At 43.3% G+C, this 13,807-nt stretch overlaps 1 protein-coding gene across 2 annotated transcripts in view; it reads right to left on the bottom strand.

Annotated features, from left to right (window-relative positions):
• Positions 1-11,834, bottom strand: part of bcl11bb (BCL11 transcription factor B b) — a 29,360-nt gene extending 17,526 nt beyond the window's left edge. Inside the window, exons 1-3 of one of the 2 annotated variants that reach the window (XM_056363416.1) lie at positions 11,388-11,834; positions 10,947-11,257; positions 2,692-3,075 (exon numbers count right to left, since the gene is read on the bottom strand). In XM_056363416.1, the coding sequence (XP_056219391.1) occupies positions 2,692-3,075; positions 10,947-11,010 (448 nt within the window). In that variant the 5' untranslated portion in view covers positions 11,011-11,257; positions 11,388-11,834. Of the gene's footprint in view, positions 1-2,691; positions 3,076-10,946 lie in introns of both variants that reach the window. The other variant, XM_056363417.1, reaches the window with a different exon arrangement.
• Between the last annotated feature and the right edge of the window lie 1,973 nt (positions 11,835-13,807).

The raw sequence follows: 13,807 nt of genomic DNA, 5'->3' as shown, positions 1-13,807 counted from the left end.
TGCAGCATGTTTGCATTTTAAGCAAGCAGGCTGACAGACAAAGAGGCCAGACAGGATGTTATAAAACACAACCAGGTGAAAAAAAAAAAAAAAAAAAAACAATCCAGGAGATGAGCAGGTTAAAGGTTATGCATACAGCACAAGCACTTCATGCACACTACAGTGCATTTCTGTTCTTATGTAAGTTTGATACATGTTGCCATTTTTGTGTGTGTGTGTGTGTGTGTGTGTGTGTGTGTGTGTGTGTGTGTGTCTGGGAGAGTGTGTGCTGCTAACACATTGGACTTAATTAGACCTAATAATGTAATCTAATTTGGTTGAAACTTGAGACTGCCTTGAGTGGCATCTAATGTGTTGAACAAAGCTCTCCTCCTCTCTTTCATTTGGGGCTTCGAGTGCTTTCATGTCCTGTTCTCTTAGTGATAAGACTGTCTGAGTGACTAACTGACTGCTGCTCGAACAGGCTGCCTCACTCACTACCTCTGCCTAAATGTTTTTCCTCTGACCACCTACCAGACAAAATGCCATGTAAAATGCACTGAGTCTTTCTCATTGCATAAGCTTCCAAATGAGTTCCATGTTTGTATGTTCCTGCTGCAGCTCGCCGCTAAAGGCCGTTTAACGTCTGCTGAAAAATTAAACTGATAAAAGCCATGTTACTGTCTACAGTGGAATGTTTGAGGGGCACTGTCAAATTGATTGATTATTAATTATTACTTTTTACAAGCAAGATGTTTTCTCCTGAGAAAATGTCTGTACTCTGTCTGTATGTCTGTCTGTATAAAATAATGCCCTGGCTTTTTATGTCCTGAAATTAGCAGTGACATCCCAAACTGTTCTGTCACATATTGTTTGTGATCTGCTCCAGTAAAAAAAAAAAAAAAAAAAAAAAAAAAAAATTTCCCACTGCAAAGTTGGTGACCACACACAGCTGCTGGCCACACACAGGAACTGTGCATATGTGCTGATTTCTGCAGTGATGACAAAAATGTCTACAGCAGCTTTGATTGTGAAATGAACAAAATGTGCAAAAGTATAATCTTTTTTCCCAGGGCTTTCTTTTATAAAATGTTTTTGCAATATCTCCCAGACCTGCTAAATCTTATAGAATCCTACAGTAAAAACTGAGTGTATATGTGACATACAAAACTAAATTAAAAGTTGCTTTTAATACACGAGTATAAGAAAAACTTAAAGCCCCTCTCTTGTGTTTTTGGTGTTTTACATTTTGGGGGTTGACTGAATCTGATCAGCAAAATATTGTTGCTTAATCTAGGGATTTAAATGTAATAAAAAAAAAAAAACCTGCACCTGCTCTGAACCCAATGAACCAAGAGCCTGTTGTCATGGCATCTACATAAAGTCTTCATTCACACCTTTTACATTGATTCTTCTTTGTCTATCATTGTTTGTATAAACCAGTACAACCGCTCAGTTCATTTCGATGTGTGGTGGCAGTTGTGCAAGATCTTATTAACCTAATTAAAACTGTAATATTTCACTCGCACATATGAATCTATTCATGTCTGCGACACTGTCCTGTTTCATACCTTTTATTTTGAAGGTACTACTCCATACTTTAAGAGCCTAATATCTTTGAAAACGTCACATGTACAACTTAATACAAAATGAGAGTTTCCCCTTTACAAAGACATTTTTTATAACATCCCAGTTTAACACACAGTGTGTGGTGGTGACTAGTCTGTGTGTTAATCGTATAATCTTTTTCTATGTGACTGTAGCTGGTAACTTTTACAACACAGTTGGCTCCCTTTCCTAACCAAGTCCCTCTCAGTCTGCTGGAGTCTGTGTAATCCTGGATAGCCTTTCCAGCTCTTGGGTGTGATGGTGACTGTCTCCTCTGATAACTTTGAACTGGTTTCCCTGCAGCGCTGGCAGTCTACAACCCCCCCACCACCACCACCACCAGAAGCAGCAGCAGCACCACCACCACCACCCCCCCAACCCCCCTCAGCCAGATGAACGGCCTTGCTGCTTTATTAATCCTCTTCTCCTCACCACGCACACAGATGAATTTTAATCAGCTTTCTTAACCTCTTTTTTTTTTTATGTGCTGCAGAATTTCTTTACAAACGCTCAGATGTGCACTCACATGAGCAAAAAAAAAACCACCGCAAACACACACACAAACGCACACACACACACACACACACACACTGGGGGCGGCTCCTCTATCACCTTCTTCCTCGCCTTTCACAATTGGTTTCAGCTGAAGAAGTCCTTCAGGCCTGCTAGTGTGTGTTTGTTTGGTATTTGTGTGTGTGTGTGTGTGTGTGTGTGTGTGTGTGTGTGTGTGTGTGTGCATGTGTGTGTGTGTGTGTGTGTGTGTGTGATGTTTTACTTAGAATGAAGCAGAATAGACACACAGTGCAGCTCTCACTCACTCTAATGAAATCATCCCAGGCTACATTAATCCCTCCTGAAGGCCACTGTCAAAATAACAAGCAGCTGGGATTCTTTAAAGAGAGTTATCTGTCTTGGACAGGTGAGAGATGCGTGCGCGTGTCGGTGTGTGTGTCTGTGACTCCATGTTTCTTGCATCTATATGTGTGTTTAATACGTGTGCATCTATACTGACAAGGGAGCTCTCTTCAGACTGTGTGTACACAATTGAGTTGCTTATTGGCTCTTGTAATTGCATCCTCCTACAGTGTGTTCCAGTCTCCATACCTCCTCTTTCCTGTTTGGGGCAGATTCCCTTGGCCGGCGTCAGCCTCCTCTCCTCATCCTCTTCTCCTCCGGGGGTCACCTGGATGCCCACTTCCACCGGAATGGACCCTCTCCCCAGCTCTAGTGACCTGGCCCTGGGAGAAATGGGAATGCCCGTGATCCCGCCACTCTCCCCAGGCTTGGAGAAAGACCCCAGGCCGCTCCCGGGGCCCCGGCACAGACGGCGCTTGTGCTCGATGAAGACCAGGATATCGCCCAGAGGGAAGTTGGTCTGGCACTGGCCGCAGGTCAGCAGATCATGCTCCCCGGATCCTGCCCTCCGAGGGCTGGGGGTGGATGGCTCTGGAGACGTAGATCCCGCCCCTGAATCATGATTGGCCTCTGCTGCAGAGAAGAGAAGAGGAGGGTAAAAGAAGTTAAATCAATGCTGTTGTTTTTAGTTTTTTTTTTCTAAAGCGAGAAACAAGAAAGAGAGTGAGAGACAGTGAGAGAAAAAATACACAGTGAGGTTTAGTTATTCCTGATGACTTTACCTGATAAAAGCCATCTCTCCCTACCACACGAGATGATCATTACGTTCACAACTGTGTCACTTTCATGGCATAAAACAACTCCGCTGTGAACCTGCTTCGCCTAGACAAACACCTGCGCAGCTTATCTGTGAGAGATCTGCGTGGGTGGGACCCAGCACATAAACTGTATGTATGCGAATGTGTGTCTTTGTGTGTATCTGCCTGTGTGTTTGTGTGTGGCCAGGAAGCTATTCATCTCACAGTGCAGGCTGGGTTTCCGGTGAGAGCCATCGCTGCACTAAGCTGTCATAGCTAGACGGCTGCCTTCACCACGTGGGAGCCCCAGCTTGTGCAGAACAAAGTGTAGCATAGCGGAGGCCACATCCACCAGAATGTGTGTGTGTGTGTGTGTGTGTGTGTGTGTGTGTTTTCATGTTTGTGTGTATCACAGAATAAGACAGAGAAAAGAAAAATGAGGATAAAAAAAAAAAAAAAAACTGTAAGATGTCTGAGTGTGTGTGTGTGTGCATGAATGGAGCAGCACACAGGTGAGTTCGAACACTGTATTCTCCACAGACAGAAAATCTATAAAGCCAAACCCGGGGTCCTGTTAAGAGAGTAAATCTCATTCTTCACAGATCTGACACGGTCATTAATAACCATTACACATTCTTCCCTCCCTCCTCCCCTATGGCAGAGACTGACTCCCACAGCTTAACGTAAATCCCTCATGGACAACCTCCATTTTTTTTTTTAAACCACTACCCTGATGTACCAGTATGAAAATGTGTCCTCTTCTAAAAAGCCCGGAGGAAACCTGAAGCTCCAGAGATTTAAGGGGCGTCTGAGTGAGTGGGTACCCAGGGAGAGATGTTTATACCTGGGAGAGGAGCATAGCAGCGCCTGCCTGTCTCTGCTGCTCCTCCACTTCTAGCACCTGCATCCCCCCCCCCCCCCCCACACACACACACACCCCCCAACCACACAACAACCCACCCCTTCTCTCTTTGCCTCTCTTCTCTCTCTTTCTCCAAACATGACACCCTAATAATTGCAAAGATTAGACAAAGAGGGTGTGTGCTGGTTTGTGTGCGCCTGTGTCTCGGTGTGTAGTTATCAGAGCCGAGATCCTAAACTCTCTTATCTCCCATCTCAAACTGTCAGGGAGGCGTTTCTCCTCTAAACTCCCAATCATCAACCGTTAAACTCGGGCAGAGTTCCGGCTGAACATTACACTAATTTTTACCAAATTTAATATTTCAAATACGTCTTTGCAACTGTGAATCGCCCCTCCTACCCAACCACCCACACATACACTCACATACACACATGTTCCAGTCCACTCACTTCGCCCTGGAGTGATGATCCGATGCCAAATATCTTTTCTCTAAATGGCGATGGGTTCCTGGATGCCTGCCAAATAATTTCCATCTCATAATCTTTGGCGGCAAAGAAGGAACACAAACACATATTTACCTACAGTTCACAGCTTGTGACCGCAATTCACATTAAGCAACGTTAGCTGTGCGCGTGCATGCATTCGAGCGTATGCGCAATGCATATAAGTGGGACTATGCAGGAGATGTATGTGCTAACAACATGGCGTGCTCTCGTTTCTGACGCTGAAAGCAAGGCAGGTGGCATGAGACCCAGATCCTCATTCGTCGTGCATGAGAAAAAGACAACATCAAGTCGACGAGCTGACAGACACCTGGGCATTTGAACTTGACTTTCTCCCTGTCAAAGGGAGAGATAAGTAGAATAGGGCCTGTTTGCTAACCTATGGATGACTAACAAGGCCTGGGGGCAGAAGGCAGTAAATTAGCAGGCGTTGGCACCGTCACTATGCCACTGGAATATCAGTCGGACAGCTTCTAAAAACCGCACCCCTCTCTGAAACCCGCTCGCTCATCTGTCCCGAGGCTCACCTGTGTGAGAAAAACACATGTGCAAGAAGGAACCGAGCGTGGAATGCTTGAAGGGAAAAAAAAAAAAAAATCGACCGTGGACACACAAACACACTGAAATGGAAACATACACACGAAAGAAAAACACACTAATGTAGCCTATCATCGTGACAGACAGTGTCTAATTCCTCTGTATAAACTCCTATGTGAGAGGAACATGCTTGATAGGTAAGGGAGCATAGCAGACGCACTGTCAAACATGCCATCGTTGAGAAAGTGTGATGATAGCAATGAAACCGAGCTGTCTAACACGATACCACACCTACTTTATTTCTCTCTCTTGGTCTCTTTCTGTTGTGCTCTCTAACACACACACACACACACACACACACACACATATGCAGAGCTACATTCACCCAATGACAGTCCTGCTACTCTGCCTTATCAAGTGTGAGTTAAGTCAGGCAGCCTTAGAGCACCCCCTATCAGTTTGATGAGGAGAGAGTCAGTTAGTCACTCCACTGCTGCTGCCTGCTGCCGCTGCACACCGCCACTGCACAATGTGTACCAGATGGGAGACACAGCTGAAGACAATGGGCCTCTTTCACCAATATTTCCATTTATATAAAAGGCAGAAAAATATTCTAACGCCCGGCCAGAAAGAACTTAATGAAGAAGCAGTGTTGTCAAAGTCGAGGAATTGTTTCATTTGCAGATGAGATATTTTTTAAATTCCAAATAGTAGAAATGTTTGCCATACAATTCGGTGACAGACGCATTGTAATTTGACTGTCACAACTGGTATATGATACAGTAAATGTGATGTGATCGTCAGTGTTTTCCACAGCAGGGGCCAGGTAGAACAAGCTCGGTAGGTAAAACATGTCGAAGTGCATATGTCCTCTGACATTAATTGCCCACAATAAATCCCTCTATTACCTAATTATTGTGTCTGTCCTTATATACTCCAATGTCTCTGTGATGACTCTTTTTGTTGTTTCATTGTGCCTGGGGTGAAGGTGAAGGCAAAGAAAAATTTACAACATGGTTTGACAAGTTCTGTTCTGCTCTGAGTTGAATAAGACCCGGAGAAAATGCAATTTTGCTGGATGTGAAACATTTGTTTTTATTTAATGATATGTTGTGATGTGATGAGATTCTTCTAAGCGGCATAACCGAAAACCGTGAAACTAGTTTCTGTTGAAGTTCTGACCTTACACAACATTTTAATAGCAGCTGCACACTCTGTTCTGCTGGTTAACGGCAGAGTAAGGCCAGGGGCACTCATATGACAGTCGACCACACTGTATGGGTTCAGACCTGTCTCTCTTTCTTTGTTTTCCCCTTCAATCTGCTGAGCTAAAAACATGCACACACACACACACACACACACACACACACACACACACACACACACACACAATCACACACAATCACACATGTGTAAACCCCACAGGGAAAGTCGGGTAAAATTCACGCTGTCATTGAAAATAAATGACACCAGCCACATTGCAGATGGTTGCAATCAAAAATTCAAACAACAAGCGGCCTCGCTTAGCCTATCCCTTTTTTCTCGGCTGCGATTGCCAAGGAAAGCTGCAACAGTGTGCGTTGTGTAAGGCCAAGCCTGTGTGTTTCATTATCTTATCACCATTTAATCTGTGGCAGTCTCATTTCTTATCATAAATCTTAGATTATCAGCCTGAAAGTGAGCAAAATACGGCTCTGCAACTGACTGTGACCTGTCACTAAATCGCTACAAATGACTTGTCAGCTGTGAGGCATGACATTCGCCGGTGTAAATCAAATTTGCCAAACAATTTTAGAGATATAATAACAATAGCAAACGAGGCTTTATAGCATTGCAAAATTGATTAAATGTGTTCAATAATATAGGAAGAAAATCTGAGAACAGACTGCGACGCCTCATGGTAAATCATAAATCGCTCACCAATCATCTCCTGTGAGATTATCATCCGCTTACCACAATGTGTGTGAATATTTACTGTGGAGCTGCAGTGCGTACGGTGGGTTTCTTTCTAGCATTTGACAGCCATATGGTGCAAATAAAGACGAAAACATTAACTGTTTCACAAGTAGCATGCCAATTCTGAGAATGAATAGTGATCACGAGGCATTTCCATGGCTGGATCCAGAATACAATTCCCGGCAATAATGCTGATATTAGATTGCAGAAATTACCGGGTTTCTGAGTAAGCGAGGCCTGTGACGCTAAACACCACTCGTTTCATGTTAATGTGTGAGTAATTCGCAAGGATATTCCTATGAAAGGTCTCTCTTTGTCATGGATGTGACTCGAAGTTGAATCATTGACTGAAAGAGCCTCAAAACGCCTGGAAGGGATGTTTGCCTTTTTCCCTGCAAGGATCTTAATTAAACAAAGGATGAACTGTAAACAGAAGGTCAATTTCTCCTCAGACAGTATAGCTTGTTACATGTGATTTGTTGTTGTGTGAACATGTGTAGTTTGCACGCAGTTTAGAGGGCGATGTTTGTTCAGTTTTACAGTATATTCTGAGTCTATATGTGTGTGTGTGTGTGTGTGTGCGTGTGTGTGTGTGTGTGTGTGTGTGTTTCTGCTGCCCTTGGCGCATACTCGTACATTGCGTGAATTCATGGCAGTTTACACTCACTTGCGTTCGTCCCTCTTGATGTTTGGCCTGGCAAGTATATTTCCAGTACATAGTCTTCCACTAAACGCCTGTCCAGAAATATGCTGATATTCAGGTTCTCTGCACTCCCAAGTAGAGCATGACCCATAGGCCCATGGCTGCAGGGCACAGGGCTGCTGTGTTCAGTTACACTGAGTAACCCCTGATCTGACATGTGGTTGATATATATTGGCACCCTGCAGAAACTTCATATTATTACTTGTGTAAGGAGATACCTTGTGACTGCTCTTGACAGCTGATACTGAAATGCTGCACAGCCATGAGACTGAGGCGACCCAGTGACGAGGTGATATTAAAAATATTTAAAAAAAAAAAAAAAAAAAGAAAATAGAAATCCTCTTTTAATCAGTTTCTGAAACGCTCTCTACCTGTACATACGCAGAGCTCTCATTATATGTTGACTCAATAAAATTACAGTTTGGTTTTCCCCCAGCGCTCCTCAGATCCTCCAGCCTGTGATCCTGGTCCTCTCCAGACGCACCCAGTTTAGGGAAACAGCCCAGAGCATCATGGAGACTCCAGGCAGTGAATGACAGGTACATTAAACGCTTCCATCAAAGCTCGAGCTGCAGTATCAATATGAAGATATCCTGTATGTATGGTAAACATTAGTGCTTTGTGCAAATACAAGTGCATCTTTGCACATATTTGCTCACAGACACACGTTGTCCTCAAAGACGAAGAACAGCTGAATTTAAATAATAAGGATTTTTCAGGTGTCTGATGAAAGTCCAGTTTTTGTGTTGCATTTAACCGCCTTGGTGGCTTTACAACAAAACAAAAACAAACAAACAACAACAAAAAAAACCCTGCAAGTCCAGCACTTCCTTACTCTTGTACTTGTGTCTTTCAGGTCATTGTCGCTGCTTGTTGAGGCCACAGTTCAACAGGCAGAGTGTATCATGTGAAAGAACAGGTAGGACAAGATTCAGGCCCTCCAGATGGCCCAGCATTTCAGCATCCTACAGTACATGCTCTAATAGCCGCTTTAGCACAACACTGACTTCTGCAGGATCGAGCTGAGCATCAAAGCTCTGCCAGCATCTGCAAATATCTCAACTTTAGTCACTGTTTGACACTTTCAAGTCTCCACAGACAGGTCAGCGGTGATTAAAAGGAGCTCGAAAAAACTCGTCATTAAAAGCTTCAGGCAAGAACAGATGCATCCTGGAGGCATTTGAATGCAGCTTCAGCTCAAACAAGGAAATTAAGAAATCTAAAGGTAATTTGTGACAACTAATTATGATTCTAATTATGCAAGTATCTACCATTCAGCACCACAGGTTCAGTGTTAAGAATATGCTGAGTGCACAGCAGGTGCTGTAAGGTTGCCTGTGACTAATATGCTACTGAGATGTCAAACAAAGTGACCCATGTCTGGAAGGAGGGGAGGCAAACATTTAACTGTTAGTCCAAATTTGTACAAGTCCCCTAAGGCCAAATGAAAATATGGAAAACGTTGCAATTATTTGTCATAATTCATGCAGGTAAATGTTAAACACACACACACACACACACACACACACACACACACACACACACACACACTCACAAGCACACACGCACACACACGCCTGAGGTGAAACTGTAGTGATGTTTGAAATTTTGCACAGTCGAAAATGTATTGCGGAGGGGGTGGGGGATCAACTCGGTGTCCATCTTCATTAGGTGACAGACAGTGACTGTGACAGCACAGAAAAAGACAGTCAGATCAATAGTCAAGTTGGATCAATATTTGTCATCTGCCTAAAATGTGCTGAGGGTGCATCATCCTTTCTTAATCAGAGAACAAAACCACTGGTTGGAGCAAACATTTAGATTTCAGGTTGCTCTTTGCGATTGAAAATTACCGTAATTATTTGGACTGAGAAGTCGACAGTAGGAAAGTGAGTGGAGTGGCAGAGAAAGAGGCGAAGTGAATGGGAGAAATGATTAGTCTAAATGCTAAATGTGTCGGGTGGGACGGAATGCGCACAAGCCTTTTCAGCACAAAACAGACTGGCCAAAGATTACATCATGAACTTCTGCAATGAATTACCCAGATTAGGCCTCTATGAAATTGGATTTAGGCAAAGCAGAGCGCTGGGAGATGAAGGTTAGATTGATATAATCGATTAGAAATTGGATTATACGACTTTTTAATCATATGCTCCAAAATAAAATAAAAAATCCTGCCTCAGATTTAATCTGTGCAATTTAATCACATTTTTGGTCGCAGCTCTGAGAGCATCAAACGAGTTCTGACCCTGCGTTTAAAATATCGCATTAATAAAAGTTCAGATTGTTCTTCTCTTGTGTCTGATGTTTTCTTGCAAGTTGAACATATTTTCTCGCACACTTTGATTTTTGGTATGTTCTTAAAATGTTATCTTAAAGTACAGATAGGCCTGTGTGTATCAAGAGAAATAAATTTAAGTGTGTGTGTGCATGTGTGTGTTTATATATATGTGTGTGTTTGATAGAAAGAGCAGGAGCGAGAGGGTTATTATTTAAAATAAAAAATACAATTAAATTAAGATACAAGTCACCGGGTGTAAAAGTCACAAAATGAATAACTGGATTTAAAAATCAGTGAAATGTTGAACAAAGTAGAGACACATAGAAACAGTGGAACATGTTGCAATATGCTGGGAAAAAAATGCTAAATTATGTTGTGATGAAATGTTGGATTACACACTCATACACGCGTAACGCACGTGCGTGCACATTCAATCACACACAAACACACACTCACACACACTTTGCCAGACAGTCCCACTGTTGTTGTCATTAGATCATCTCTCGTGGTATAAAGTCAAGAAGCTGCGGGTTTGAAATATTACTGAATTGTCTTAATAAAATTTTAAAAGTGTAAAACCATTCAGTGTAAACGTGAGTTAAAACGAACCATCTCAGTGTTTTCCACTTTATCACATGGTGAATTTATTTTCACCGATCAGAGTTATTGTCGGTATTAAGCTTCTTTGTTTGACGCTTTTTCAAACACTTAAAACAAAGCATGTGCAAGACTTGAATCTTTTTCTCAATACATGCTTTTTTTTTTTTTTTAAATCAGAATTAATAACAACGATAAACTATAAATCATTTAAACCAATAAACTTAATTATATATGAAGTGAGAAGACTCGAAAGAATTGAACTCACCTTGTATTGTCTCCCTGTGCGTCAACGATAAGTGCTGCGGGTTCACCTGCTTGCGGCGGGACATTGCCCCGGCATTTACTCTGGCATCGCCCGGTGAACGGCACTTGGAGTCGGCTTGGACCGTGGTGTCGGTTCTCTCTGGATCGCAGGAGACCAACTTTCCCTCCTCCTAATCCCTCTGCTATTCACAGTCAGTCTTCAGCTGCAACTTGATGCGCGTTTGGAAGGTGAGGAGTCGGACAGGAGCGCGATAAGGATGGAAGACCAGTTTGTCCACAATGTCCGGCAGCGTCTTCGTAAGGACGCAACACCTGGATTAAGGAAGCCAAAGTGTAGTTTTAGGAAGCAGTTGGCTATTAGTGGCCGATGAGCTGATATGTGCGCAGGTAGATAATATTTTTTGCAATGATCGTTTTCAGATAAAAATCCTGGACTGCCCACCTCTGCAGCGACCGTGGCGACAGATGAAGTACGGTGCACTCCACCGGTGAAAGGTATTGGCTCTTATTTGGCTCCTCTCGCCTTTTCCCCTCTCTTAATTCTAATGATATGATTATATCACCTTGGGTCAAATGGCTGCTGTTTATTCTAGGATTCCCTACAGTCCTTCGATGTCAGCAGTGGTGCGCTAAAATGACCCTTTGGCACTGACTCCTCCTGCGCGTTTTGGCATCGGTGCGCGGAACGGCAACTCTTGGCTCTGGTGGCAGTAGCCTCGCTGATTGAGAGAGGGAGAGCGAGAGAGGGAGAGCGAGAGAGGGAGAGAGAGAGAGAGAGAGAGAGCGAGAGAGCACGAGCAGGCGGGCAGACAAGACACCTCCTCCTCCTCCTAGTCCAACAAGCAGAGGTCCAATGTTTCCCAGTTTCCTACAGTGTCGAGGCTACTTCTTGTTGACTCACACGATGAAAGAGGCTCTGTTTGGGAGGACCCCGCATTTGTGCGTGTGCAGACTATATGCATGTGTGTGTGTGTGTGTGTGTGTGTGCGTGCGCGCGCGTGTGGTTCGGGGGATTGCCTCCGTGGAGTGGGATGGGTTTCAAGTTCAAGTGAGTCCGTGACGTTTTTGCGCGTTAGACACCACAGACATGTGAGGAGGGCGGCGGACAACAACACACGGACACCGGGGGCAGATAGCGGTGGCTCCCCGGAGCTCAGCGATGGGCTCCACACAGAAAGTAATTACCAGTCAAAGTCGCGCTCGTACTGTCTGCCTTTTGAAGGAGTGTTAAGTTACCACAAAAAATGATCCTCCACCTGAACATTTATCATTCAGCTCAAATGGTCATTCAATCCACAAGAGCTTCATGTCCAACAGTCTTATCATCATTTCCCTTGATCAAAATGATTCTTTATCTACATGCTTTGATCAGTTTACTGATTATTACAATATTCATTCTTTCAAACAATGCCAGATGAAATTGTGCAGGCATATCAGAATTTTTTCTAAAATATCAGGAGCAGGCACACCTAGATCAGACTAACCAAACCACCTGGGTTCAAAGGTCACCTTTAATTTAAATAATGGATACTTATATGTTATTGTGACATTCTGGGCTATGTAAATGACCAAAGAACGCCACTACACATGATTAATATAAATGCAAAGCACACCTATTTCCTCATGTTGGATCAGAGGGGGGTGGGGGTGGGGGGCAGCATGCTGAATCTTTGTTGTTTGGATCATTTAAACATGTTGTGAGGCAACAGTACCCTCTGTTGGCACAGTCTGGAGACATTACAAATCTGTTTAGGGGGTGATACCTTAACACGGCACTGCTATACTTTATTCTTATTTTTAGGATGAAGCCTCAATTCAGATTCTAAGAGAGTCTTTGAAGAGCAGATCAGGTTCACTCTGTGGCAATTAATGGCACTAATGGGCAATCGTTCTGCACATGATTCACTGTATTCATTTAGATCAGTGTGTGCACAGATAAGTGCTTTGTACAGGCGGCAGCTCAGCTAAGAATAAACTCAAGAGTTCTTCTTTTTTTTTTTACCATACCATACATTTCAAACATGTGCTGTGCTGTAATTTGGTCGAAATACATTGTTGCATAAAAATAAAAGGCTAATACAGCCATTTAAAGTTGACACTATTTCCTTGTGGATCAGTAGAGAAGTGTGCAAGCTATAGCAATACATTTTATAGTCTGCCATTAATAAAACATGGTGGGCAATTTTAAGAGCATTAGAAGTTTGATTGCTTCAGGGCAGGCCTAGGGGACTTTCAGGACAGTAATTATTTATATAAATGAAATGTCATCTCAGCTCTGGCTCAAGTAGACATAACCTCAGCAGACTCCACATGGAAACACTACGGCACAACAGCTATCTTTCACAGATAGGCCGAGTATGTTGTCAAGCATATTGCTTTGACTGGAGCGCATAAATTCGGTATGTGATATTACAAGAAATGTCTTCTTCTTCGAATCAGGCCAAGAGAGCAACAGCAGTCGTGGACACATTGGATGCTGAAGGAAAACATTATCCTGAGTTCACACACACTCTCTTGCCATCCCTTCTGGCTGCGAGCAGCTCCTTGATCCTTACCCATGGGTTTCTCAATAATACATCAATGCCTCCATTATAGCTTGTATCTGCTGGCTCCGGGCAAAGGCAGTTTAAGCTGGGTTGCACAGGGCCAGCATACCACAAATACCCTGCTTGTGGACACAGGAAAGGTTTTAAGTCCAAAGTGTTGCCTCTAAGGAGACATGCATTTCGCGTGGTAAGTGCCATCACTGAATGCGAGATACCTGAACACACCGCAGGGCATTACCTACTCAAGAGATGAGGCTATGTGGAAATAAAAGCTTTGTCCAAGTAACAAGAGACATTATGTCGACACTTTAGCTCT

The sequence above is a fragment of the Seriola aureovittata genome, chromosome 19 (genome assembly GCF_021018895.1).
Source record: "Seriola aureovittata isolate HTS-2021-v1 ecotype China chromosome 19, ASM2101889v1, whole genome shotgun sequence".
NCBI lineage: Eukaryota > Metazoa > Chordata > Actinopteri > Carangiformes > Carangidae > Seriola > Seriola aureovittata.
This window is presented reverse-complemented; position numbering and strand designations above follow the sequence as displayed.